The following is a 27,997-nucleotide window of genomic DNA, read 5'->3' on the forward strand; positions in this document are numbered from 1 at the left end:
ACCAGGCCATTTTTAGGGTGATTTTAGGGTGTCTGCACAGGACATTGCAGTGCACCATGGTGGACTTGCACGGTCAGGCCCTCAAGTCTGGGGGTTTCCATCCTCTCCTAAATGTAACTGTTCTGGTGTCGTTCATCCTGGCGACAGGGGTAGGGTCTGTTATCTTTTCGATTTTACACATAGGAAATCGAAGCAGAGAGAGAGGCAAAAGGACTTTCCAAAGGTGATACAAAACATCTGCAGTGGAGTGCAGTTTCCCAAATCCAAATTCTCACAGAGGCCAACTCTCTTTTTAGATAGTTCCTACCCAGGGACCGTCTCCGTGTCTGCAGCCCAGGAGAGACAGCACTGCCTCAGTCATGTCTGGATGTTCACACTCCTTCAGGAAGTCCTGCAGTCTTCAGAAATGATTGGTGCGTCTGCCCTTTCATATGGAGAATTAACTGTTCTCAGCTGGTAAGTGCATTTCTTAACTGTGTTGAAGCTGTGTATCAACATGCAAACGAAGTAATGAAGAAAGAGGCAACATGTATTTCATGTCATTTTCCATATATAATGTGTTCTCTTCATTCATTTGAATTTTTCAATCTGTTTATTTAACTTCAAGAACATTTTATGTAGAGAGAGACTGTGTATAGGTGTTAAAAGCATAAAGTCTCTGCAGTTACGTTGCATGCAGATTTCAGCAAGGATTAAGAGAAGAATTTCTTTCTCTCCCTCCTTTTTTCCCTAGCTGAACTCAGGAACTGGTGTCCTTCAAGCAGATCTTGCACTATTGTAGGGGTGTTGATGGTGTGGTGTTTGTGCAGAAACAATTACTGTTTAGTTACCTGATGTGGAAATTTTCTGAACACTCATAATTCATCATTCCTTTTTCCATTATTACTCCCTTTAAAATGCTCTAGCTTGGAAAATTTGTAATTTGAAATATTTGTTTTCTTTGACTAAGAATCTCTTGTGCATTTAGTAGAAGGTTTTATTTCTTTTTTTTTTTTGCCTTTTTTTTTTTTTTTTTTTGCTTTTTGTGCCGTGCCTAACCAGCAAAGTTTCTCATGACAAGCACAGGCACCAAAACACCGGTCTGGTTACGCTAAAGCCTACTGCATTGCTGCTGATGGTTTTTAGACTACGGTTAAGCAGTGGTGTTAAACACTTGCTTTCCCCTATGTGAAAATGCGTGTGGCATCCCACATGTTTCTGAATCACAGAAAATTGTCTGAAATAGTCTGCGCGTTTTTGTTTCCTTTTCACACATTTCTAATTTTCTTGCCTTTGATGTGATATTTTTTAAGTGGTGGTTTTTTTTTTTTTATGCGCTGCACGATAGCTTTTTTTTTTTTTTTTTTTAGCTTTGGTTGCTAACAGCAAGAAGGTTATGTGGAGGGAAGTCCATTCCCTCATCCCAGTCATGTTCAGATGAGAAGCAAAGGAAGAGGAAGACTTTCAATAGCTTTGAGTCCCTTCCTGTCGTTGGTTTTGTGTCCCTTGTCATTGGTGCCATTTTGTGTTAGGATTCAGGTACTTTTTCAAGAGCTGGCTTCTGAGCTGCTGTCTCTTCTCAACCCAGCTACAGGGCAGTAACTACATTTGGGCTCAGAAAGGGAACTCTGAGGTTCCAACCCTACTTTGAACACAAAAGCCTTTAAAAGCCATTGATTGGTGATCTCATGGGCATCTTCACTTGCAAAGACTGATGGGGAGGAGAACTCCTCTAGGGACAGGGCAGAGAGGGGCTGTTCTGCAGGACACTGGGGATAGGAGCTGAGACCCCAGTGGCATGTGTTGGCCAGGACTTGGCGAGGCAATTTGAGCCGCGGTTGCTGGCTTGTTCCTGACTTGCTGGCTGGCACAAGTACTTCTGGAGCTGTGTGGTAAACCAAAGCAGGGGACAAAAATGCCTGAAAAAGCAGCTGGCCAAACAATGTCCCCATGGTTTGGCAGCGTGAATGTTGCTTGATGTTGGTTTACCTATAAAATGAGGAACTTGTGAGGTTTAATGTTTGTGAGGCAATAGAGAGAGAAGTATTTTACTGTCACGTTATCCTTAGAAAAGCATTTCTTGAACTGCAAGAAACTGACAGACTTAACAATATGTCCAGAAAAGCATTCAGCAAGTGGTGTGTTTAATCATCTAAGCCCCCTGTACTGCAGGGGAAAGAAAAGTCTCAAGCAATAACCCGTAACATAACCAGTTTTAAGGGAAGCGGTTCTTCCCAATACCCATTGTTTCACCATGTTGTATTATCCCATTGAATCCAGTAAGTTCTTGGCTTTGAGACATGAACAATGCAATTTAATAGATTTTTAATTTTTATACTATTGAAGTGGTTGATTTCTGTCACGTTTGTAAGTAAAGACTTTCCATGTTATTGCTTAGGCTGATATTTGTTATGCTTTTTGGTACTCCTAATTATTCAGAAGAGCAAAATTTAGGGCTGTTTTTGACTATTTCTTCTCTGTAAGACAGACTCCTTAGGACTGCAGGAGACTGAAGCAGAAGTGATGGATCTTCTTGCTGTCTGTCTGTCTGTATGTGCTTATAGGGAATGACAGGACACATTGGGAAGGAGAGGAAGGAGGGAGGTAAGGGGTCTGATGGCCTTTCACCTCTTCACGTTCCTAGTGTGGCCCATACACCAGATTATAAGGACAGGGCACGCCAGCACAGCTGAGCATCCACTCTGCTGCCCTGGGTCTCATGAGCCCTAGGCAAGCTGAGTGGGCATTTCATCACCCAAATGTTGCCCCTTTGGTTCAGCTTTGCCTTGGATCTACCTTTCCATTGTTCATGATTCATTTACTCATGTCAGTAGGCATCCAAAGATTGGGGGAAAAAAAAAAAAGCTGAATTTATGAATTTTCATTATAATAACTTCACAGGAGTCAGCTGAAATTGTGGGAGATTTTCTGACTTTGTCCTTTCTCTATGTGTTTCCATCTCTCCTCGCTACAGGTGGCACGTAGTTCATGTCGACTGTACTCTAAGGTAGCCCGTATACCTCTGTGTAGTTGTACGTTGTTGTATGTATGCATAGTTAGATATGTAGCCCCTATGGAAGGGGATCTACATGGCACCACAACTCGAGTTTCAACCAAAGGAAGGGAGAGCCCCTGCTCCTGCCCCCTCCCTCGTGGCATCTCCCTTTTCTTCTTTCCTCCGGTCATCTCCTGCTTGCCTCAGAGGGCTGGGCCTGCAGGCTGAGGGAGCCTGCACCTCTCCGTGCCTTTCTTCTGTTTTGTTTTTCCTGTGCCTTCAGAGAAAGGTTTAAATGGCTTTCATCAAAGAGCATTCGCCGTGAGTTTAAAAAGGTCTGGTGAGGCAGTTGGACTCATAGAATCAGGGAATCATTTAGGTTGGAAAAGACCTCTAAGATCACCAAATCCAACTTGATGATCTTTGTAGGTCCCTTCCAACCAAACTATACTAATTTCTAGTCTTCTTGACTGAAAATATTCATTTAACTGCTGATGTTGTACCTTTATATGGTACTCTTAAGACTTTTCATACTCATTAATTCTTAGTGAAATCAAATTCATATGAATAAATACAGCCCTGATGAAGCTGTTACTAACATTTATCAGGCCACATCCTTTTCCTGTTGTTTTCCTGGTAAGCAGTTTTAAGACAAGTATTTAAACATTTTAGCATAAAATTTCTCTGGTATTGAACATTTCTTTGTAAATAACCACAACCACTGATGCAAAAGTAACTAGGGCTGTAGCTTTGATGCTTAGTTAGCAGTCAGGCTTGTGATCTGAATTAAGGGGGGGGGGGGGAAGTGTTAGAATATATATATATTTTTATAATTATTTTAATCCTCTTACCCTGGTTCAGCTTCTGCAGTGTTGACTTCTGGTTGTTCTGAGTAAATTGTTCCAGCATCCAAAATATCGTTTCTTCCATTCTGTTCTCACAAACTTGTGAAAAGTACATTAGATCAAACTTGAGATCAAGATGAGTCCAAGCTTCTAAAACTGAAGTCTAGTGGTGTATACATAGTCTGTGACGTTTTGGCCAAGTTAAAAATTTGTTCCTCTACTGTAGGAAAAAGAATAATGATTACCTCCAGTTCTTTACTTTTTACTGATCACCATGTTCTCCACCCCCAAACATACACAGACCTTCAGGTCTCCTGGCTCACTGAAACGAGAAGAAAGGTGACTCAGTCCCAGGCCTTCCAATATACAGGAAAAAGCGGCCTTTTCTGAACGCTGAGGGAAATCTGGGTCAGGTTCTTTGAAGAGTCCCAGCTGTGGCTTTCTAGCAAACATCAAACCTGAGGAAAGAGCCCCATGGACAGGCGAGCACCCGAACGGGCAATGGCAGATGGAAGATGGCAGAGGACAGCTGTGGGGCACCCCCTGTGCTGGGACGAGGGGGGCAGCTGCTCAGGGTGGCTGCAGCGGGTGCTGGAGGGACAACTGTCCTTACCCTGGCCTCGGGTTAGCTTCCTGCCTCAGGTGGAAGCTAGGAGACAGGCGAGGTGGGGTAGTTTGTTAACAAGAATTACGCAGTTTAAGTGAATGAGCCACAAGCCAGTTTTGAGAACTGAAACGTAAGGTTAGGGAGCAACATCTTAGCTGCAAGGCTAAGGAATGGAGCAGAGCCCGTGTTTTAGCTGGGACCGTGCTCAGGGACAGAAACATGTTGTGCAGAATATTAAAACACATAGTAATTGGCATTACCTCAGAAACTGGAGGAGGACTGTGATGTATTTGGTACTCTAGATGGAACAGCCACTTAAAAAAAATCAGACAAATTTTGGTGTAAAAGCATAACTAGGCCAGCATTTGTCTCATAGGAAACTGCGTTTGCTAAGAGACTGCTGGGATCGCTCTGCCTGTGTGTATTGTTAGCGCAGCTGCCTGTGGTGATGGGCAACCAACAATGTTTTATTTAGATCATTTTATAGTATGGTGGTTTTGTTGTTGTTGGTTTGGTTTGGTTTTTTGAGTTACTCATCTTAGCAGAGAGCTAGATTTGAAGCTGTGTATCAGCTCTTTCCGATGCAGGGCGTGTTGTGCACTTGGTCCTTTAGGGACCAGCTGCCGCGTGCCCCAGCTTCAGTGCCGCTCTCCAGGCTGTGCTTGTGCTAAACATGTATGCAACCACATCACAGAAAATGGCAGGAGTTACTAGTTTTAATCATTTTGAAAATTTTCAATGCCTTACGATTTCTGATGGCGTGCTGTGAAAGAGGTTTCTGGCCACAGACAACCTCATCTGTATATGATGCGCAAGCAGACATGTTTAAAAGGACCTCAGCTCAGGTAGGTGTCATGGCCCAGAGTGCACCAAGTGGCTCTGCAACCTCCTCTTTTTCTCCAAACCTCTTCCTCAAATGGGGCTGAGCCTGGCTCCCCGTGGCTGTCCGCTCAGCTCCTGTGGCCCAGGTGCAGCAGGGTGCACCCCGCTGCTCTTGACAGCCTGCAAGAAAGGAAATGACCTGCCCATCTGCAGCCAATGCCTACAAGTTAGCTGCAAATTTGTGTCCAGCGAGGTGAAAAAGCTGACAGCTTTGATATTGGTAGGTGACTTCTGTACTTACATCCTTGGGCTAGTCTTCTGGTTTCTGAGTTCTAGCTAAAGTAATAAAGAAGAAAATCCCAACCTTGTAGACACGCGCTCTTTAAAAAGAAAAAATATTTTAAAAATACTTTAGAAATGACAGTAGTCAGAAATTAGTTTGAATCCCAAGTGCTTCCTGCCAGTGTATCTCAGATCTTTGGGAAGTTGCAGACCTCACTGAAGTTCATGGGCATGCTCTCCACCTTCCAGCCAAACAAACAGGGGGGAGCACTTTGTTTGACTGCTCCTTTTTTTAGTGATAACTGGAAGAATGGGGACCTGCAGGCTGTACTAATGATGATGAGTCCCTGTTGTGGGTGTGAACTCTGGCATCAGCTGAGATTGGGATGCTATCAGCCACACTGAACTCTAATCCCTCTTAAAATACTTCTGGTGTTGGCATTGAGAAGGGTCTCCATCTGTGGGTGGACTGGATGCAAACAGGATGAAAGATTTATCTGGTCACAGCTCTTGATTAATACAGGGATCAAATAGGAGGCAGAATGCAGCAGAAAGTCAAGAGACAACAGCTTAAAAGCAGGAGACAAAAATCAAACATGGCTGCATGAGCAGGGGGTGTTTCAGGGGCAAAAAGCTGGAGGGAAGATCTGACGGGGCTGGAAGTAAGGAAATGGCTCCTTGATGTTTCCTACCTGCTGGGTGCTTGGAGACAGAGCGTGATGTATGTTCTCTCTCAAAAAATTGTATCTTAAATCGTGTCAGCTTCTCGTAGGGGAGAAATCTCCTATTTGTTTGATGAAGTCTGGCCAGGGGTGGTGATAGGCTAATCCTAACCTGAAGATCAGTCTGAACATTTTACACGGTAGACGTGGTACGTGGAGCAGTTAGGAGATACGGGAATATTTTTATTTAGTAGCAGAGCTTTTCGGTTTTCTTTTTCTCCCGCCTGCAGTACTAAGCAGACACAAGGGCAATTCCCACTGACTTAGACTGAAATCTGCGAGTGATGACACGCGAAGCCTTTGGCTGTGCTCTAAATGAATAATGGTGTAAGGTGCTGCAGACAGGCACTTCCCAGCATGTGCGTGGAAAGGGAGCGTGTGCTGCTGCTCACACACCGCCGGCATCCGCGCTAGCAACGTCTGGCTGCGGCACTGCCTGCAGTCCCTGCCTATGCTTGTGTCTTCCCAGAAAACAGCAGTCAAATGGGCTTTTGCACACTTCAGCCGGCACAGATTTTTATGGACAAGGCTGTGTAAATAAGAAACGATCCATCAGAATTCCCCAAGCTGAATTTCCAGCACTGGAAGTCAAAAAAAGAAGAAAGAACAGAAAGTTTTGCTATGTGAATCAGGTAAATGCGATTGAGATTCATTTGGTGAGGTCTGTGACTCAAAATGAACCACGCTGTCTACTTTTCAGAAAAAAAGATTTAGTTCTCAGGATGTCTGTGTGTTTCTACTACAAAAACCTGAAGAGAAACAGGTTCTGGAGGTGTAATTGCTTTATGTAATAACCTTTCTGTCTTTGCTGAGCTTAGTGCTTTATGTTGCATAAAAAAACCAACAACACAACAAACCACACTTGCCATAGTTCATTTTTTTGGCATTTTAGCCTATACTTAACCTCCTACAGTTTCAAGGCAGTCACGTTGCAGGTGCCTGGCTTTGCAGTGCGATGTAGCTCAGAAAGTCAGAAGCAGAGAGCCGGCGATAGGCGCACTTCTCTGATTTTACGGGAACTGCAACGTGCTGGGCACGCTCATGAAGATGAGGTGCAGTGGCAAATGGAAAACAGATTTGGAAGAAATCAGTGCAGTTATTTTCGGAGCTTTGCACTGTTCCAGCGTTTCTTTTCAACTGTCATAGGAACGGGGAGCGACTCTTGCTTTCATGGGACTGGAGCTATTTGCCTTTGTAGGAGCAGAGACAAGCCCGTGTTCTGTAAGAGGTTTGAAGTGCAGGCATAACCTGAGGTGTTAGGGTCTTGCAAAAGAAATAACGTGCTCCACGTGCATTTATACAATTCTAAGAAGTGCTGAGGAAAATTCCTCAGGCAACATAAACGTGAGCAAGGGGGAAACTAACAGTGGCGTAAAGTTCTGTTATTTGTCAATAAACAAGCCAAAGGTTTGAGAAAAACAACAGAACCTTCACTTTCACCAGTAACAGCAGGCAATTAGTAGATCTAATGCAGATACTGACAACGGTGTGTTTCACTGCCGATGCTAATGGCTGCATGGAGGCTGGCTCTTACCAGGGTAGTCGCACATGGTCTCCTTTCCAGGGCTCTGATGGCTTCTGCCATAATTATTGGCTGCACCTCTTTCAGTAATGAGTTGATTGGGGCAGCAGAAATGCTTAATAAGCAGCTGTATGGTTTCATCGGCAGGATACAGATATGCAAGTGTCTAACAGAGTAGCTCAGTTATGTGATTTGAGAGCCCAGATGTCCTAGCAGCCCTCTGTCCTCGGGGACGAGAGGCTGGTGCTTGTTGAGGGCAATCCAGATGTTAAAAATGTGAATTGCTCGCTTGAGCTGCCAGAAGCACTTCAGTGACTGCTCAGGGAGCTTCAGCAGTTCCTTGGCACTTCAGCCAGGTGCTTTGCTTGGGGTGGGAGCAGCTGCTTTGCTCTGGGGACACTGGCATATTTACAGTGTGGTAAAATACAGTTCAGAACAGTCTGAGAGGACCCCTAGGAAACTGAAAAGTGATGCTGAACCCTGGAAGTGCTGCAGGAGGCCAAGATTACACCTTAGGTTTATTTCAGCACCTTGTACGGAAGATAAAATATAAGATTTTTTTTATATATGACTCATATGACCGGACAGCCTACAACCTTTCTCTGTTCTCTCTTCTAGCTTCAGCTGGAATATCTCATGTGTTTTCTTCAAAGCTGCATTTTTTTTTTTTTTTAATTTTATGTCTGTGATCTTGATGTGGCAATCATGTACATCAATGCGGTTGTTTGCAGTTTCTAGAACAGCAGCAGGGTTTTACCCGTGCGCTGAACAATGTAAATGTAGCCTTGGGCTGAATGAAGTTTAGTTGTGGAGCAATGTCCCTCGCTTACACACACACAGTTTGCCAGGTTTCAGAAAATATGACAAAAGAAGCAGTAGTCTAGGGCCTCGAAAGGGAGCAGAAAGGAGCAGGAACATTTTTCCTGTTTATTTATTTTTATTTATTTTATAGCATGGCAATCTGCTTGTCCTTGAGGCTGTTGTACTTCACCGAGTGGAGGCAAAAACCAGCTGATTTTTCACACCTCCCCCAGACCTACTGGCTCGCAAGCAGCAGCAGCGGCCTGCCTGTGGCGGTGCCTCTGGGCACGAGGTGGGTGCCGCGGGGCAGGAGCAGGAAGGTGCCACGGGGGCAGCATCTGGCAGTCCAGACGGGAACTCTTGGCCAACTGCTGCAGGTGGGTCCAGGGCTGGGGCCTGAAACGTGGGCTCGCAGAGGGCTTACAGAAGTGGTGAGCTGGGGCGAGGAGGAAGTGAAGAGCAGGACGTGGTTGCTTCTAAACACCTGCCTCTCAGGCGAGCTTTGAGACTTGCCGCAAGGTCTGCAGACGTGCCCTGCCTCCTCGCAGTGCAGCCACTGAAGTTATAAATGAGTAAGCACCACAGCCTTCCATATAGGTAGCGTGTATAAAGGTAACTGGTCACGGTGGTGGAGGTGCCAGATCCTGGGCAAGACTTTTTTTTTTTTTTTTCCTGTGAAGTGTGTCAGACAGCATAGCTCAGGCAACATAGATGGCATCCTGGTGTCCAGGAGTAGATTCACTGCAGTGCTGGGCAGCCCGGCTGTGTGCAGCCTGCACAGTCCTGCAGGAGCTGGACTCAGTGCTGGGCAGGCGAGTCCTGGCCCTGGCAGAAAGGGTGTTGGGGAAAGCAGTGGCACCTCTGGCCTGCTGGCAAGGCAGTAAATGGCAGTGATTTAAAAATAACGATAAATTAAAATTCCTGCGTGAATTTGGCTCCGGTAATTCCTCTGTCATGCAGTGAGTAATGTCAGCATTTCATTTTATTTTATTGATATTTGAAAGCAAAATGCATGAGAGCAAAACTTCGGCCGGGGCCAAAGGCAATGAAGTTGTGCTGCTCCAGGGCACGGAGTTACCTTGCAGGGCCTGGGGTGCTCGGCTGCTGCCTGTCTGCTCCATCATGTTGCTTCCCATGGTGCTGATGCAAAACGGCGAGCAGTCTGCGCAGCCAAGGGTAATGTCACTTGGCTTCAGACATTCTGACTTCCTCAGATGAAAGATGCTGTAGAGGTGGAACTATTTTTTGCCTGGTGATGTGTGTGCTTCACTGTAGATGCTTGCTCTAGTCTACGCGTTGGCCAGATGTTAAAAAGATAGACAGAAGATTGTGTAAACTTGCAACGTCCCTGCCGAGGGGACAAGTTTTATCTCGCTGGAGCTTTCCAGCTAACACTGAAGTAACAGAACTGCAAAAGCTTCTCACACAGCAATATTTTGTGGCATGCGGTTCCTAGGAGTGGTTTTAGATGCAGCTGTCTCTCTTGCAGGCAGAAACTCATTTCAGTTACATGTTCAGAAGCGGCACAGGATTCCCTACCTAATATTCTCCACAGCCTGTAAAGTTTCCCAGCTGTAGGAAATGCGCTGTCACACACCTTCACGGCAGAGCTAGTTCCAGCTGCTTTCAGAAGCAGTCACTGCAGCCGAAGGAAGCCCCGGCCCCTGCACACCCCTCCTGGTGTCCCCCCCGTGCTGGTGGCTGCAGGCAGGCCCTTCCCCTGGCAAACGGCAGCAGTCGCAGCTCACCCACTGCAGTAGCCACTTTCCGCTGCATATTGCAGCATCCTCTTTTCTTCTTCCTCTGGGCTTTCCTTCCCCTGACAGAGACACTTTCTTATAGGGTTTGTGAAGGAGCTGCTTCACCTTTGGCTGATGGAGCCTTTGAGCTGTTGTCCCCATGCTCTGCATTTTGGTGGTGCTGGGAGTGCAGCCAGAGCAAAGCTCGTGCATGTGGCCTGTCCTGGTGTTTCTCTACATGCTTAGCAAGCATACCAATTTGATATTTAATCAAACCAGCTTTCCCATCCTTAGTGTTGTGTGACTAACACAGGCAGGCACATTTCTCTTTGATTTGTTCAGGGCAAGCATGTTTCTGCCCCTCTTTGTATTTAATGGTAGTTCCCCTTGGAAAACTGATGTTCCTTTTGGTGCTCGGCAGCCAAGGTCCTATCGTGCCCAAGCGATTTGTGGCTCTGGTGCTGAACAGATCCCTGCAGGCTCTCATGGCAGCGCAGCACTGCCAGAGTCACCTCAGGAGGCGAGAGGTTTGGACTCAGGGCTAGTGGGCTCTCTGCTCTACGTCTCCTCCTGTGGACTCACCAGCTCCTCAAAGGACATATCTCTGCAGCTCCTCTCCTCGCATTTGGGTGGGAGGATGGAGAGCGTGCCCAAACTTCGTAGGAAGGAATTTGTCTAAAATGGAAAATGCTCTGAAAGTGAGGCGAGGGGCGGGGGGAGCCTTCAAAACGATCTTGATGGGAGAGGCAGAAGTCCGTGTACCTTTGAGAACTGTAGCTTCTGTTCCTCTTTTCTCCTCTGCGTGCATTTTGGACAGGCCAAGTTGTGGTGTCGCATGTGTTTGGGGCAGCTTAAGTTGTGGTGCAGGAGACCAAATGAAGTATCACTTAGAAGAGCAGCACACAAAAATGTGAGGTTGAGGAATGCTATCTGTCTGAAGATCAGTTTCAGTCTTCAAACCAGTTTCAACATCATTTTGTGATCTGCAGGCTGCTTTAGACAGGGGGATGGCGTCTCGCTTTGCAGACTTCTGAACACTTCGAGTTACTTGATGGGATAAACTGCTAGAGTGACATGATTTAAGAATATTAGATTTTATTTGTGAGAAGAATGGTGGCTGACTATTCTCACATGGAAAAAGCTCTTCTGGTTTATGTTTTTTTTTTTTTTTAAACTAACATATTTTATCTGAATGAAACAATGCTGGACTGCCCCTGTAGGGTGCGTGTCCACCTGTGCCCACCGCCGCCTCCTGCTAGGAGGCAGGAGACTGTCCGTGCTTTGCTGTAGGCTTGGATCCTCCCTCAGGTGCCTTCCAGCTTAGCTTGCAAATCGTGGTATCATGCAGGCAGTTTTTTGAAAGCTGTAAAATTTTTTTTTTTTCATGCTAGATCTTATATTTTCTATTAAACCAGCAGAATTCACAGCAAAATTTGTTGTTGTTAAAAATTGTTTAGGCATGTAATTTCAAAGGAACTTTCAGGGCAATAATACTTTTTTAAAAGTCCAATATTATATATACTTTTATAACATTAAAAGTTAGTGAAGTGGCACTGATCTAAAGTTTGGCTCTCAAGTAGGCCTGGGAAATTTAAGATAACGTAATCCACCAGGCAAAGGAACAGGAAAAGTCTGGGGAAAACCAGATGTTCCTTTCCCCCCTTCCCCCCTTTTCCATCTACTTTGATGCTTTATGGTTTTTCAATTGCTGTGTGAGTCTACCAAATACAGCTTGGAGGTCACATTCACCATTCAGCAAATGGTAATTATAGGATGTTGGTGGAGTAACCTGACATTGATAAAAATACCCTAAAGGGCCGCGAGCCCTATCCTGTGTTGTGACCACCTGTGGGGTTTGGCCCAGCTGGAGATGCTGCTGGAGGTGTCCCCAGGCCCAAGAGGAGCACTGCTGCAAAAGGGTGGGTGCTGAGCCCAGGGGCTGCTGAAGGAGGCATCTTGGATGGGCTCTGCAGGAGATGCTGGCAAACACAGAAAGAGGAGAACTTTCTTTCCTGTCCCTCTGAACTACAGGTAAGAACTGATGGGAGCAGCCTGAGAGTCACATGCGTGAAAGGGGGTGAAAGCAAAGCATTGGTACAGTGGCTCTTTTATTTGATGGTATTAAGAGCCTTGGTAGAAAAACAGCATTTAGGGTAGTTGTGCTGGATGAGCTGCTGTCACTGGGAGACGTGAGGGAAATAATAATTATTTCTGAAAAGAAGAAGAGTGGAAAAAAAGGGTCATGTGTTTAGCCAATGGAAATATGAGCATTAACTGGACATGCAGAGGCTTCCTTATCTTTTATGATATTCTGTTTCCAAGTAAGTCCTTGCATAGGAGTATGCTAATCCATATGAAAGAAATGTAAAAATAGTTTACTTGAGTATTGCCAAACAAATCTAAATGGGATGCCTTTGTCAGCATTGACTTGTTTGCTTGTTGAGGTAGGCAATCCTGGCATTAGTCTCACCAAATCAAACCTTTCTTGGGATTCCAGAACCATGATAGATAGCAGAGGTACCATGTAGGAGGTAAATACTACCCTGCACACATGTTAGTCAAGCAACACTGCAGTTCAAAGGATAAATGTCAACCATGGATGGTTAAGAAGGCCTTGTGAAGTCAAAGTGGGCACGATACTTGAGTTTTGTGAGAGTATTAAGAAAATTTGACAGGGTATAGAAGGCAGTGTAATGGGATCCAGTTGCTGGCAGGTAAAACCATAAATTTATTGGGTTAAATGAATTGGAGGGTTTTGTTTTATTTGTTTATTAATTTATTTTGGCTGATACAATTTCCCATTTGGATAGCTTGGTTAGTTTGCCAGGGAGTATATTCTCTTCACTAGTGAGGTTTATATCAGGAGTAAATTCCAATAACCTGTCCTATGATGAGTTAGGTAATTTAAATATTATACCTTTCAAAATTCATTTCAAATTACTGGGCGTTGGGGGTTGTAAGGTCTATTTTTCGTTTTTAACCTGCATTGTATGAGAAATCACCATAGGTAATACCTTGGTTAATTCTGCCTACTATTTGTGAGTGTATCCATTGGGCACTTGACTGGATAAAAACAGAATTGTTTTTTTGTGAATATTCTCACCTGGGTGTTCTGAAAGAAGCTTTTTAAGATTAATTGCATCAACTTCTGTTCAATTCACAGAAGACAGCAGAACTTAAAATGTCATTTTTAAAAGTATTTTTAATGGGTGATTTGATTAGCAAAACACCCATTTTTTCTCTTCCACTAGGACAATGCTTCTTTAACCTTACAGTAAAACTGAGTCCCTGGGAGAAGACCTGGGTATGTGAGGGGATCATATTCAGGTTCTTATCATTTTTCTGTGTATTAGGAATAACAGTGAGAGAGAAGAAATCTCTTCTGTCATGCTGTCTGAAGACTGAAATTGTGAACTTGTGTTTTTAGTCAGGAAGGCTTTTGTTGTTGTTTTTAAAATGTCAAATGTTTTTCAGTTTTATTCATCATCAAAAGTGTTCCGTGCTGTCTCAAGTTGTGATTTTTGTGTTCTTGATTGCTGTTGTCCCTGGTATAAAAATACAACCAACTGGAGGTTTTCCTGAATTAACAGTAAATTTCTTAGAGGAGCCTATATGCAAAATTCTGATTTCAAAAGAAGCGTAGTATTAGCTGGAGGTCAAGGACAGAATTTAAATATATTATTGAAACATAAATTCATCTTGAAACATGGTGAATTGAAAGTGACACCTTCTTACTGAAAAGGTCTGTTCTTCTTGTGCTAGAATATTTGACAACTGTAGTAGCTCTGTAAAACCAGCACAGCTGGGCTTTCTTCCTTCTTTCTCTTCCTTCAGAAATTTCAAGTATGCTTAGGCTGCTCTCATTTACAAATATAACAAGCAAAATTTATACAAATGGAGTTATATATAAAATCACTTCTGGCCAACAAAGTGGCACTGGTGGTGGTAAAAAGGACAGTAGCCCAATCTAATTTCCAGGTTCTATTCTTTGAGTTTTCTACTGTGCATGGCATAAGCAGACTGAACTTGTTGACCAGTATAGAGGTACATGGTGGGTCCCATCACTCCCTGTTCTTACAGATAATTTTCATAAACAGACCTCTGTTACCTTCACGGAGAAAATGAAATTGATTTCTTTCTGTAAATGGAAGTCTCTCCTTGCCTGCATGTGCTACGTCTCTACGCTGACTGGGCATGAGCGAGCGCTGTCTCTCTAGCCCTGGCAAATCAAACTTCTCCCTGGCCTACATCTATAGGAGTCCCTCCATATTTTTCCTCTGTGGGGTCTGCAGACTTATTCCTTTTAAGATAATAAAATTATCTTTTCCAAGTGCTTAGTGACAAATAGGCAGAAGAAGACAGTACTGCTTCATGGTCCTCATGTCAGTTGTCCTAACTTTGTGTGATATGTCACAGTTACTGCTGCATGGTTGTTTTTAGGAAGTTAGTGCCTTTCCTCAGTCTTGTGCTGTGCTTTTGACACACAGCTATAGTTGTAGAGCTACTGGCAACCAGTGCCATAGCATTAGCAGCACCGAGAGGCAGCTTTTTGTCTTGGATGGGAAAAAAATAAACTTGTGTTTGCTGAAAGTCAGAGTGGTTGGAAGGGAAGGGACCTCTGGAGCCAGCTTCTTTATCAAAGCAGGTGTTTCTCCAGCACTAGATTAAATCTGTTCAGTTATGAACTTTGACTACGTCTTGGAAATGTCTGTGGGTGGTTATCATACAGCTCAGTAGAGAAGCATTGCCCTCTTAATGAAGAAGTTTTTTTGAAATACTGAACCTGAATCAAGGGCCTTTACTCCTTTCTGTGTTGCTGGGAACAATGGGCAGCACTCGGCTCCATCACCTCTATCACTACCTTCCAGCATTCTGCATGAAACCAACCCTTGACCTGCGCCCCACACACCCAACCATCCTGCAAAACACCTGCTTGAACATCTCCAGTTTCTTCCCATCTCTCTTGAATTGGAAAGCCCAGAGCTGGACATCCTATTCCAGTGTAGTCTCATCAGCCTTTATAGAGGATGACGATAACTTTATTGGTTTTGCACTAACCACATTTTTAGTGAGTCCTGGTATCTCTTTTATCATACTTACCGAGAGGGCACCCCTGGGTTGTACTGAGCCTGGTGCCCACCATCACCCTTCTGGGAGGACACCTACACCGGCCCTACTTTCCCAGCCTGTGCTAACCCATGGGATTGTCCTACCCCGGACTTGGATTTCTCCTTGCTGCACTTCAGGACATTTCTGTTCCCCTGTCCTGCAGTTTAGAGGCTTGTTGGAGCTTATAGGGTCACACTGGAGTGAGGCTCTACCTCTTGCCATCTCAGACACACCACGGATTTAGTGTTGTCCACACTGGAGGAGGAGGTGCGCTCTGTCATCACCCATTGCATGTGTGTGGAAAGCTTTAAATGAGAAAGAAGACCTGTGTTTCACTTTGTACCTTAAAGTGCTGTGTTTTTGCAGTCACAAATTGCACTAATGGCAAAGTAAATTTTCAGATAATTGGCTAGTCATAAAAGAGAGAACTCAATGCATTTTGGAGGAATTATTGTAGGAGATTTGGCAGGGTTATTACCAAGAATTTATGTAGAGGGTTTCCTCAGAATTTTTATTTAAATAATCTAAACTTCAGGATGGGATTGTCTTTCCTGTTTTTACTTTTTTTTTTCTTTCCTGATTATTTCTGGTAATTCAGTTGTTCTTTGCTACCATAGTTATGAACCTGAAGTGTTTTCTGAGAAAGAAAATCCCCAACTAAGTCTTGGAGCTGTTTTAAGGAGCAAATAGTTAAAAAAAAAAAAAAAAAAAAAAGATGGAATTGGGAGATAAGAATCATACACTGCTGTCAGACTGGGGAATTAAAATGTATTTTTATATCATACACTTCACGTATACAGTTTATTAAGTAGAACATGTTCTTTCCAACACACACATTTCATATGCAAAGTAATGTGAAAGCTACAAAACAGGCTAACTCATATTGAAAAGGTTGCAAGTTCCTGAATGACCAAGGCAGTAGCAAATAATGTTTTGAACACCTACTGTTTTGTAAACCTCTTCCTCCTGCACATCTGCAGATAATGGCAAAAGTGATGACAAAAACCCTTGTGTCTGAGCAAATTTCATGCCTCAGCTGTGTTAATACTTTTAGTACTAACAGGTTTTAAAACACTTCCACATTAAGTCCAGTATTAGGCGTGTACAGCTGTCCACTTGCACCATCAGTCATTTACTCAAGAAATCAATTGACTGAAGATTGTATTTTCAAAACTAACCCCACGTCTTCTTAACTTGCATGAGACAGAAGCTGCTTTCTTTTCACATTTTGAATAAAGTGAACATCTGCCCTAGAATGAAGACCTCATTTCAAGCAATTTTAAACATTTTTACAGCTGTTTTATAAAGAGACAAAAATGGGTTTCTTGATGTGAAAGTGCATCTGGGTAAGAGCAGGAGCCATGGCAATATAATGGCACAAGAAATGGCAGGCTTAAATTGCAAGAAGGAAGCCTTTAGTTTCAGCTTAGAGCCAAACTTACAAATGGCCCAAGGGTGGTGATATACCCGAAGGGCTGACTGGGGATGGTTAAGGCACATCCAGAGACATTTTGTGAAATACAAAGCACAGGCTAGGAGGGCTTCCTCGAGGAATGAGAGGCACAGAGTTGATCCAGTCTTTCATCTGTGAGCCAGGAGTACATCAGACAAGTGCTTCCAAACTATATTTCCATGATGCTGTGCTTGCTTCCCTGATTCCTCTTTTCCAATAAAGAAGACAGAAGAATTTCATACGTGTATCTTGTTATATCTTTGGCAGAAATACAGTGATGATCACCTACAGTTCATGTACAACCTTTCACTAAATGCACTATGTGAAGGGATTCTTTTGTTTTTCATGTGCAAAACCAGTTCTGAAATGGCAGGAGAAATTTAAATTTTAAAATTGCAAGAACCATTCTGATTCCTCAGCAAAGATAATCAGAAATGTTTGTTGCTCGTTACTGTTACCCAAGATACAGGGTTGTATACCAGGTAAGCTGTCCTCTGTGGAAAAGCAGGGGCTGCTGTCCTGCGTAACAGCCCCAACTGGTGTATAATGCTTATGGGAGGGGTGGCTCTGTGTTATTGCAGGCCAGCCAAGCTGTCCAAAGCAAGTGAGTTCTGACAGAGACCTTCTGTAAGGTTAACTGAAGGAAAGAGCAGAGCCAGACTTTGGCCAGATACTTTCCTTTAAACTCTTAGTTACCTTCTAAGTTAGCAAGAAGGTTTTAAATAGTTATTTCTGTGTTTGACTGGCCCTTAGCAAAAAAAGTTTCTGATCACATTGGCAAAAGGAAAACTGTTACAGCTGTGACGAAGGCTGATTTTAAGGGGCATTCCAGTGGTCTGGGTAGTTTTCCTCTGGCAAACCTTTCACATTCAGTAGGTAGCATCAATGCTAATGCTTCTTTTGGCATCACTGTTGCTTTCCTAATGCAGATTCTTTTTTCCAGCATTCTTCCTTTCATCTTAAGGGAAGAAAAATATTCACATTCATGAGAAAAAAAATGTCCTTCTCAGTCCTGCAGCCTCCTTGCAATGGCCAAGGCGACCTTACTGCTATGTCTAGAATAATGCTGTCAGTGTCCCCCTTGCAAGGCAAGTGGCAGCTAGGGAAGAGGCATTCTTCCACTGCAGGTAGTCCCATCATGTGGCACAAGGCTTAAAGACAGGACATAGTTCAATAATTTTTTTCAGGTGTGTTTTCTCACGAAATTCTCTTACGGCGAAGTAATAGAAGATGGTATCGAGACAGCAGTTCAGGTTGGCAAACATCATTGACACTTGAATGAAGAGGCTGATTTTTAGTTTCAGACTGCAGTCCACTATCACGTGCTGTCTCACCAGGCACTGTAGGCAGATCGCAAGATGGACAGGTGTGAAACACACCAAAAACACCACAAGGTTGATGATAATTACTAGTAAGGAGCCTCTGTCTTCTGCTTTCTTTTTAGCACGGTTTTTGTGATTCAGAAGAATCCAGATGTTTTGGCCAGAGCAGAAAATTATCACTGAGAGTGGGATCAGAAATCCAAAGATCTCCACAGAAACAATATAGGGAATGCTCCAGGCCTGTTTTGACATGTTGTGAAAACAAAGTAATTCATCTTTCTCTTGAAACACATACATGGGGCTGCTGCAAAGCCAAGTTACTGCCCAGATGAAGCAGCAAACCAAGATTGCCCACTTGGGGGATTGGTTAGCCCGACCTTCAAATGGGTGCTTTATGCAGATATATCTGTCAATAGTAATGCAGACGATGATGAAGATACTGCCGTACGTATTGACAAAGTACAGAGACTGGATAAAGGCACACAGGAGCCCAGGTGCTTCTTTAGTAGAGTAGTACAGTTTAAGCGGGAGTGAGAGAAGCAGCAGGATATCTGCAAGTGCGAGATTGATCATGTAGACTGAGGTTTTGGTCTGTCTGCTCCAAAAGCGGCAGAATATGGAGAGGGCTAGGACGTTGAGAGGCAAACCGAGAATGAAGGTGGGGATGGAGATCCCAAACTGGATGGTGACTGCTAACTTGTCGATGACTTTAAAGTCGCATTCCACACTGTCGTTGGTCATTTCTCCCCTAAACCACACAGAAAACGGGTTGGAAATGTGTGAGTTCCCCAGTTAATGCCTCAATACATCTCGCTACTTCTTTTGTCTAGGTACGAATTGAGTAAGCACATGTTCTAGCTTGTGTTTAACTTTCAGCATTGGTCAATTTGGGGGTTTACAAGTATTTTAATTTGTAGTCGATGATCTCAGATAATCTGGCAAAAGTAGCAAATGAAAGGTATTGCATCTTAATAATACTTCTTTAAAAAGCATAATTTATGTGGAATAAGTATTATCATTCTTTAAAAATATACATATGCTTTAACAAACTATGCCCTAAATGTGTTTTTCATAATCTCTTTAATAGAATCACAAATAATTCTAAATGAAGGACAAAAAATTGCCAGTTAAGGTTTCCAGTCCAGCTCAGCTAACCAAGTAGCTCAAAAGAAATTTTAGGAGTAAGTAAGGGGTTTTTAAGATGAACTTGATCAAGTGAGGATTCTCTCCTTTGGAGGGCAGAAAGTGACAGGTAGCTGATAAGCACTTCCAAATGGAGCTGGATTTTTCTGAAGAAACCAAAAAAGCAGTTGTTGAGAGAACTTTTGTTTACATGTCTGAAATACAAAGAGAGAGAAATAGAGAGCAAGAAAATCAGCTAAATACTAACTGAGGAAATGGCCGTGGGCTTTGCCAAATCTTATACCTCTGCTTTCCAGGCAGATGTTGATACTGTGCTGGAGTTCAGAGGTGGGGTGGTTTACAGCAATCAGTGGGGGATAATGGAAATATCTGAAATGGATAATCTGGAAATATCTCTGCATCTGAACAGAGAATGTATTCAGAGCTTAACATGCTTACGTTGGGGAAATAAGATTATTTCCAGCTCAAACTACTGAAAAAACTGGCACATAAAGCTGAACTTCCAACCCAGGAGTTATGGAGTATATTATTGATGTATCTGGAAAAAGATCAGTCTAGCCTATCTGTTGAAGGAAATAGGGGCAAACCTGATTAAAGTCATTCTGTAACTGCTAGGTCAAAGCTTTCTACAGATTTTTAAATAAATAAATAAATAAAATAAGTGAAAACATGGTAAACTAAATAAGGCTTGGACAGATCTTGCCAGACCATTAACTTCTTTGGTGAAGTGTCTGCTTTTTCAGACATGAAAAAAGCTAAAAGTTGAGGGCACTCACACTTTAGTGAAGTGCACTAGAAATAACGATGGCAATAGAAAAACTGGGGATATTTGAACAAGGGCTGCTAAGTTTGCGAGGAAATGGTTACTAGAAGGCTGGTGAGGACTACAGAGAGGCGAGTAAGGGTTACCAGGGAGATGCACAAATTCAGGCATGCTAGTCCTTGGCAGTGTCTCCCCTGGTGACCCCACTGCAGGCACGAGTGTGACCTGCGGGTAGGATGAAGCAGGGAGGTGCTGTTGATTATGGGGCTAGATCCAGCTGGCACCTCCAGATACCTGAGGAAACAGCAGCTTTCCTCTAACCTCAGGAAACAGCAAAAGGAAATACGATTGTTAGCAGTGGATTTATGTCGGAAATGAGAACAAAAAGAAAACCTTGGTTTGTTAGTCAATCTGAGATTGAGTCAATCCCTTTGAGCCAGCAATGTGAGGGAGCTACTGAGAAAATCCTGTGATCATGGTACATGAGAAGTGAGACAACTCTGCTAAAGGTGGAGATGTATCGAAGCCATGTATTCCGGGGAATGTCAGAGAGAGAGGCTGCTGTCACCTGGGGCCAGAACAGGTAAGCGGAGATAGGGGTGTCATGCTGCTGTGCGAGCATGTGTCTCCTGTGAGCTGGAGAACCCATTTAGCTGGGGAAAAATCTGATGACATGAAACATTTTGGGGGAGTGACAACACCTGTTGATCCAACACTTCATGTGCTACATAAATATACCAGAAAATTGTTCGTGGTGTCTCTTAAAAGTATGAGTTTTGATTCTACTCCTACCAGGTTTCTGTCTCACCGAATGCTTTTTCTTTAGAATTCATTAGTACAAAAGTACAGATAGCATTGCTCTCGAAAATGGTTAGTTTCAGGAAGATGTTAGCCAGCCTTTAAAGTGGTAATTTCAAGTATCTACCTGGAGTTCCTGATTCTCAAAAGCTTGATATTTTTAATCCTTTCGCCCACCTCATACTCAAATTTCATGTTATGAGTAAGCCAAGAGAATCGTTTGAAAACTATCCGTGTGAAGTAATACGTCTGCCCAAGGTTATCTGAATAATCATTTTCATTGACAGCTTGCAGTCATTTAATAAGCATCATCTTTATCATATTGACCAAATTATTAACAAAAATACCGAACCTGAAAGATACTGGACTGTACTTCACACATCTTTCCTGTACAACAGACTGATTAAGTCCTCAGTGGGTACCGGCATGTTGCTTACTCATTCTGTAGAAGTTTCATACAGATTATGTTTCCTTCATCTGCTTATGAGAATTTCTTTAGAGATAGTGTTTGAAGCCTGCTTCCCCCTCCCACACCGTCCCCCAGTGCTGTCTGTCTGTGACAGAAGAAAGTCAAATTACTTCAATTTCAGTTATTCTCAGACAAATCTGTGTGAATCGATACTTACTGCTGAGTTGTCTTCTGGGTGCTTGCAACAGATTCTTCAGTGCGTGATTCAAATATTTTTCCAAATACTGAAGGCAGCCTTAGTGATCTACCATTTCCCAGCTTCTCCCTTTCCACCTTTTTAAGAGACAGGCAGCGTGTTTGCTCTTTTCCAGTCTTCCGAAGAAAACTCCTCTGTCCTCCAAGAGCTTCCTGAAGAAATTGCCTGCAGCTCTAGGATTGTTTCAGACAGCTTCTAGAAGTCAAAAGATAATGTTAGAGTAGAGCCTGTGCTTAGCACTGCTAAAGGAAGGGAGTGTTAGCTGGTGCAGACCCAGTGCCGTCACTGCGCCGTTTGTTCTCAATTCTTCCTATCGAGTGAGGATTTTGCACTTCTTACAGACTAGTTAAAAATTAATGGTTTACCAACGAGCAGAAGCTAGTGGTTAAGCTAGCAGCAAATGTACTGACCTAGGAAATGGAATACCAAGATTTTATAGTATCAGCTTTGCTGAATTTTGTGCAACACAGCGGGCTGCATGAGTCGTTTTCTTTTTGTAGCTCAGATCTGAGTTCGTCTCGCTCCAGCCTGGGATTCCCACAAATCTCGATGGTAGTACAAGTTGAGAATGATGGATTAAGTATATGGTTATCCTGGAGAGCTTCATTGGCAGGAACATCCTCATCATAAAATCTATAACTTACTCTAAGTGTAGGTGTAGCTTTAATAATAAGGAAATGTTAATCGTATGACAGAACACAGCAAACCAATCATTTTTAATCTAGCTACAATACAAAAGAGAAATGAGGAAAAATCAGGTCACAGCTTCAAGCAGGGACTTTTACAGCATTTACCATAATTACCCTTCTAATTGATTCAAACCAAGTAATGTCACTGCTATGACACAGACTTTGTTTCTGTCTTCTACATTAGTATTCATGTTATATATAAATTATTCTTTTATGGTTGCTCAGGAGAAGACTAAGATGGCTGGGTGCGATAAAAAGTAGTCATTCCCACGTCTGCTATATATTTCATCTGTAGCTGGGTAATTTCTTACCATTTTATACTAAGATTTTGGTTGCAACAAAATATACTAATGCTTATCAGTAAAGCTAAAAATCTTTCTTTCTGCTCTAAGACAAATAACACTACGTTTGATCTTAACTTTTGATCTTTATAATAAATATTTATCAGACTAGATTAAAAATAGTGCTCTACAGTCTGTGCTACTGTTTGCTTACTGCTATAAATTAAAATATGAATTATTTTACCTGAACCCTAGCAAGGAGATCAGCAGCATTGCTTCAGTCCAGGTTGTTGTACAGAGCATGACAGCATCTGCTTATAGACCATACCCAGAGACTCTGTAGATGGCATAACCACATCCTTCTTTTCTTCTCTTTTTTTTTTTTTTTTTCCTATTTCAAAACACACTGCCTTGTGTTTCTTCATACAGACAAGCAAAGGTGAGAGAGTGTAGAGGTTTTACTCCTCAACTGTTTCCAGTCACTAGCCCATATGTGGGTGTGTGTGGGCAGTTTGTCTCTGAAGCCAGATTTGGTTTCGGACTAGCCTTTATCTGGTGTGAAGCAGCTGAGAGCTTTTATGGGTTTGTGGTGGCAACCTCTGAACTGCAGATTATTTCTTGTGCTGGAGGAGACATGGAGTGAAAAGTTGTAGGGAAGACCATCATAGAAATAGGGCTTCTTCCCCCAGTTTCTGTACGTTTTGCATAGTGGAGATCAGTAGTTCTGTACTCAGATGATTGTGAAAGATTCAGCTACTTACACACACGCAGCTGTTAAACTATTTAAAGGGCCTGTGCTAGTTTTAGCCAATTCTGGTGTTTCATTCATGGTCGGGAGTTGACAAACAAATGCTTATTGGTAAGAGGAGTGAGGTATACAGAGCACTAAACTAGTGACTTATATGCGGGTCACATAGTGGACAGGAAACATTTTTCTTAAAATGTGCTGCCCCTTGAGCCCACAAGACACATGGAGCTCCCCAGGCTTTTCCATCAGCAGCACTTTCCTAATGGAGCCTGAAGATCTTCCTCTGCTTTGGGGAGAGGTAATTGTGTTTGCAAAGAGTGAACAGCAGGAATATGGGAGTGTTAATCCATTGCTGCTTTCAGGAGACGGTGCACAAGGGCGGAGCACTCCAAAGGACACAAAGCTGCCGGTCTCCTCAGCTCCTGGCCAAATGTCATCTGGGGGGGGACTGGTGTCAAATGGATGTTCATGGTTACATAAAGTGAAATAACTTACTCGAAAAAAAAGTTTATTGTTCGATGATAAAATGACATTCTCTGAAATAATAATTCTATCTCCATGCAATAAAACTGACCCACTAAATACAGAGTTATATACATATATATATATCATATGGATGCTTCATATGTATGAGTGCAAGTAGTCTACTTCTGGACCTCCTGTGGTTGGAGTGTGAAATTCACCTGGAATTGCTGAGAGCCACTCTGTGATAAAAACTGGCTGCTCTTTTACCTTACATACTGCAATCCTTTGTTGAGACAGCAAATATAGGAAAAAAAATAGCTCTAAGTAGCTCTAGGTGACATTTTTCAGATTGCCACCTGGCTTTGGAGGTAATTTAATCTTTATAGGAAAGCTCTGCTCTTCCCACAGGAATAGTAGCACTAGCAGTACTTGGAGAGAAAAAAAAAAAAAAAAGGAATTTCTTAACACTCTTTTTCTACCTGTCTCATTTGAAAATGAGATTTGAAGCCAAAAAAAGTAGAACTCAAACAAAGCTTGGGTTAACCTTGTAACAAAATCACGTGGCAGAGGAAATGAAGCCAGCATGATTCATATCATTTGGGAAATGGGTTATAGAACTGGAAGGTCTGCAGGGCTTTACAACTTCTGTCTTCTCAGAGCTGTGGGGTAGCTGTGAGTCTCAGCAACAGCTTGTAATGAATCTGGAAGCATGAAAAGAAATCTGAGTGCAACTCGATATTAAAAATGCGCTTTGATACTTAGTGCTGCCTTCACTCTCAGGACTGGGTTCATTCCTAATGGCTCTGTGAACTTCCCATTTGGTGTCACTTGGAGAAGCAGAGCTAAAAAATCAGCATTTCTGCACACATCAACCACACGTTTGCTAAGCTGGCAGTTTGCTTGTGATATGTGTGGGTTCATCGCTTGTATGTAAGCATTTAATTTGGTGGTAGGCAGATAAATTATGCTTTTGCAGACTGGCTCTTCACTGTTTTGAATTAGGACAGCTTTAATCTAGAGCATGTTTAATGAGGGCAAGTTATGAATGACTCACTCCCACACCTGCGGACAGATTATCAGCTAAGAAATTAGAGCCCATTTCCCCTTCTCTTTGGTGGCTGCTTTTGTAATTTTTCCCAACAGGTGCTATACATGAACATGCTCAGCAGGGAATATTTTTGTGAGTCCTTTTTGTTCAAAGTGCCTTTATCACACAGCCCTCCTGCTTACTAAATGCTGAATTCCAGAGACCCAGGCAGCTACAGGGCTCTGAGGTTTTTGATGGAAAGGAGATGGGAGGGTATTGTTTGTTTCAATTCTTTTTTTCTTTTTTTTTTTTAAATTAACCGCATAAATGTGGTAGAGGTGTATTGCTTGTCCTGCCTAGAGACAACAGTCTTGTCAAGCTTATCATTTCGCCATTATTGCCTTTCAGCTAGCAAACAAATAGTGGTTGGTGGGAAAAAGAAGAACCTAAAGAAAAGTCTGCGTAACTAAAAGGAAGTATATGAGAAAAAAACTTACAAAGCTTATGGCAAAAATAAGTTGGTTGTTTTTTTTTTTTGGTAGAGACTGATGAGTTTTTTCCATGTTTCTCTAGGTGCAAGTGCTGCTCTTGCTAAGCCAGGCAGTACCTGTCATTTTCAAGGAATCAAAGACTGTTTCAGAGGAAACTTGTTCATACGGTGCAAAACCATGTTAATTTGCATTACAGCAGCTTGAATTCTGCCGTTCTTTTTTAGTGAAAAATATATCAAAACAGCTTTGCAGTTCAGCTTTCATAAATGTCTAAAATATGTGTTTACTTGTATTTAATGGCCAGAATGGATTGAGCTGGGTTTCAGATCTAGAATTAATATGCTCAAGTGCAAATTAATCAAATTTCAAAGGTGGGGTCTGACATATTTCTGTGCCACTCTAAAAGCATGTGTGACTTTCTGTTCTCCCAGGCAGCTATAAAACATAGACTTACAGATAGATTCTATAAAACATAGACTTGGTCATCTAGAGCAAAAAGACTCTGGAAAAGATATTGCCCAGTGAAGAGCTAGGAGGTGAGTGGAAAACGTCCTTCATTCTTGTGAAGAAATAGAAGGCTCATCAGCCCATACCTGAGCCTAAGTCTACCCCAAAGTTACCTTCAGTATTGTGCTGTGACTGGTGTCTGACATTTTGGTGTGTTTTTAAAGGTTTCAAAAACTGTATGGACAAACTGAGTTAAGCTAACAAGTTGTCTTGTTCTAGGCAGGCTACCGCCGCTTCTTGTTACCACAAAACGCTGTGATGTTCTAACTCCAGCTAATCAGCACACTCACGGAAAGGAGGACTACCCAAAGAGCCAGCGATGATGTCTCCTACCCAGAAGATATACCTTGATGTTTCTTCTCTCTAAAGAGCAGGTAAATTAAGGAACAAAATCAATTTTCCATAGCGACCTAGAAATTGTTCTTTGTACTTGGATTGGAACACGGTATTTTCTTTATCTGGAGGCCTTTTGCTTCACACTAGTGCTCATCACTCTTTCTCTGACCTTCATAATCATTCAAAGTCTGGCTCACAGTAAGTTATCTTAATTGCACTGTTGGGAACTTTAGATGGAGGTTATGTGGCCTCATGTGGCCACTTTTCTGCAGCAAGTGCAGGAAACTGAAAAACTGGAAATCAGGAAGCCTGGCAACTGTTCTTTTATGGGGAGCAGCCACTTTCAGCCTCTGCAAGATGAGACAGAGACTTTTGCTGGCAACAAATGCGGTTGTTCTTGGAGCTGGCCAGCTACTAGTATAGATTTGTTCCTGACTTCATTTAAGAAACCTTACAAATAAGGTATTGCATCTTGAAAGGAAAGGAACTGGTCAGCCTGGTGAGCTGTCAGTCAGTGAGCTGTCAGTCGTATACTGGAATGGTTGGCTGAGCAGAACTACAGGAGTAATATTTTTGAGGTAAAAAGAATATCTTCAGCTGTATCTGATACAGAAATTCACCAGCAGGACACCAAGCACACAGGATAGCATTTTCCTCATAACTTTAAAGGCCCACAGTCCACAGCTGAGGGACAGAGCAGCTTGCACCTGTCCAAAACACTTCTGGTTGTGGACATACCAGTAAGCTATAACTTTTCTTGGGTGTTCATAGCTAGGGGTAGCCAGCCAAGCTGCGAGCTTAGCTTTAGTGAAATTGTGTCAAAATAAACACAGAGCTTCCTGCACGAATGTGCTTTGCAGTCTGCTCCAGCGAGATTCACCAGCATTTTGTTTAATGATATGCCATGCTCACTGAACAGTGGCACTACCAGAGGAAATGGTAGGTGCATGCAAAACTGGGGTTTCAAAGGAAGCTGATGGCTAATTTCACAATCATCCAGTAAAGAAAAAAAAAAAAAAAAAAAGCTAATAGTTATCACCAGTGTGGACACAAATCTGGCACCAGAGAAGGTAGACCACACAGCTCCTTAACAGGCCTCTGAGCATTCAGGCTCCCATTGGCTATGATGTCATACTACAGTGAAATAGGATGCTTCTCCTGGCTGGCAGCATGTGGTTATTACACATTATTCTTTTTCCTCACTCAGAGATTGATCAGATCAGAGAGTCATGCTATGTTCACTAGTGTACGTCATATAACACAATATTCTGATAAATGGTGTATAGATATTTTTTTTTCCTTAGAGAACCTAAGGAACCATTTTCTTCTCACCCCTTGCATTGCATTTAGTGATGAAACACATAGCAAAAAAAATATTTTCTTTGCATTTCCATTATTATTATTTCCACTGTTGACCGGAACATCACCTGGTGGAAGTCAACAACCGTTGCTACAGTTGGGCACAGAGGGATGCCAGTGAAGGAAAGCAGCAGCAGCTATGCTGCACCCTCCTGCCTTGCACAGTCATTCCTGTACCTTCAAGCAGAGGGCCCCACAAGAAGGGGTAGGAGCTACCTTGTCTGCAGTGTTTATGCACTCTCAGTTCTATGACTTCCTGAAATACATATTTCTATTGAATGGCTTGGACTGAAAAAGTGCTGACTTGTATGGAAACTGCATTTTTTTCTGTTTTCTGTAACCTTACCTTATCCGTATCTCCTCAGCGCAGAGAGTGGCATTTCAAGACCTGAAGTCCTAGACACCCAAGTCTGTAACTGCAATGGATTAGAGTCAAATGAAAATCACAGGTTGGCCAAAAAGCAACATTTCTCAGAATGGAGATGTGCCCTGGGTGATTGCAGGTGTAGTGAAGGTTGCTATCTTTA

At 42.7% G+C, this 27,997-nt stretch overlaps 1 protein-coding gene and 1 long non-coding RNA gene across 3 annotated transcripts; one reads left to right on the forward strand and one right to left on the reverse strand.

Moving 5' to 3' along the window:
• On the forward strand, positions 1-27,963 carry LOC125182705 (uncharacterized). The gene is made up of 3 exons (XR_007163064.2): positions 1-456; positions 25,995-26,149; positions 27,836-27,963. It is a non-coding gene; the product is annotated as an uncharacterized lncRNA (long non-coding RNA).
• Positions 16,175-23,081, reverse strand: GPR55 (G protein-coupled receptor 55). 2 transcript variants are annotated; one of them, XM_013188054.3, is made up of 3 exons: positions 22,782-23,081; positions 21,529-21,762; positions 16,175-18,946 (listed from the first exon to the last, which is right to left on the reverse strand). In XM_013188054.3, the coding sequence occupies exon 3, from the start codon at positions 18,937-18,939 to the stop codon at positions 18,013-18,015; it is 927 nt and encodes a 308-aa protein (XP_013043508.3). In that variant the 5' UTR covers positions 18,940-18,946; positions 21,529-21,762; positions 22,782-23,081; the 3' UTR covers positions 16,175-18,012. The 2 variants fall into 2 exon arrangements, with proteins under 2 accessions (XP_013043508.3, XP_066858394.1); XM_067002293.1 differs by lacking the exon at positions 22,782-23,081 and having other exon boundaries at positions 21,529-22,102.
• Positions 27,964-27,997: the final 34 nt, after the last annotated feature.

The sequence above is a fragment of the Anser cygnoides genome, chromosome 9 (genome assembly GCF_040182565.1).
Source record: "Anser cygnoides isolate HZ-2024a breed goose chromosome 9, Taihu_goose_T2T_genome, whole genome shotgun sequence".
Lineage (NCBI taxonomy): Eukaryota > Metazoa > Chordata > Aves > Anseriformes > Anatidae > Anser > Anser cygnoides.

Excerpts from the sequence above, each read along its gene's own strand:
- GPR55 (XM_013188054.3), bottom strand. The coding sequence starts at position 18,939 with ATGACCAACGACAGTGTGGAATGCGACTTTAAAGTCATCGACAAGTTA.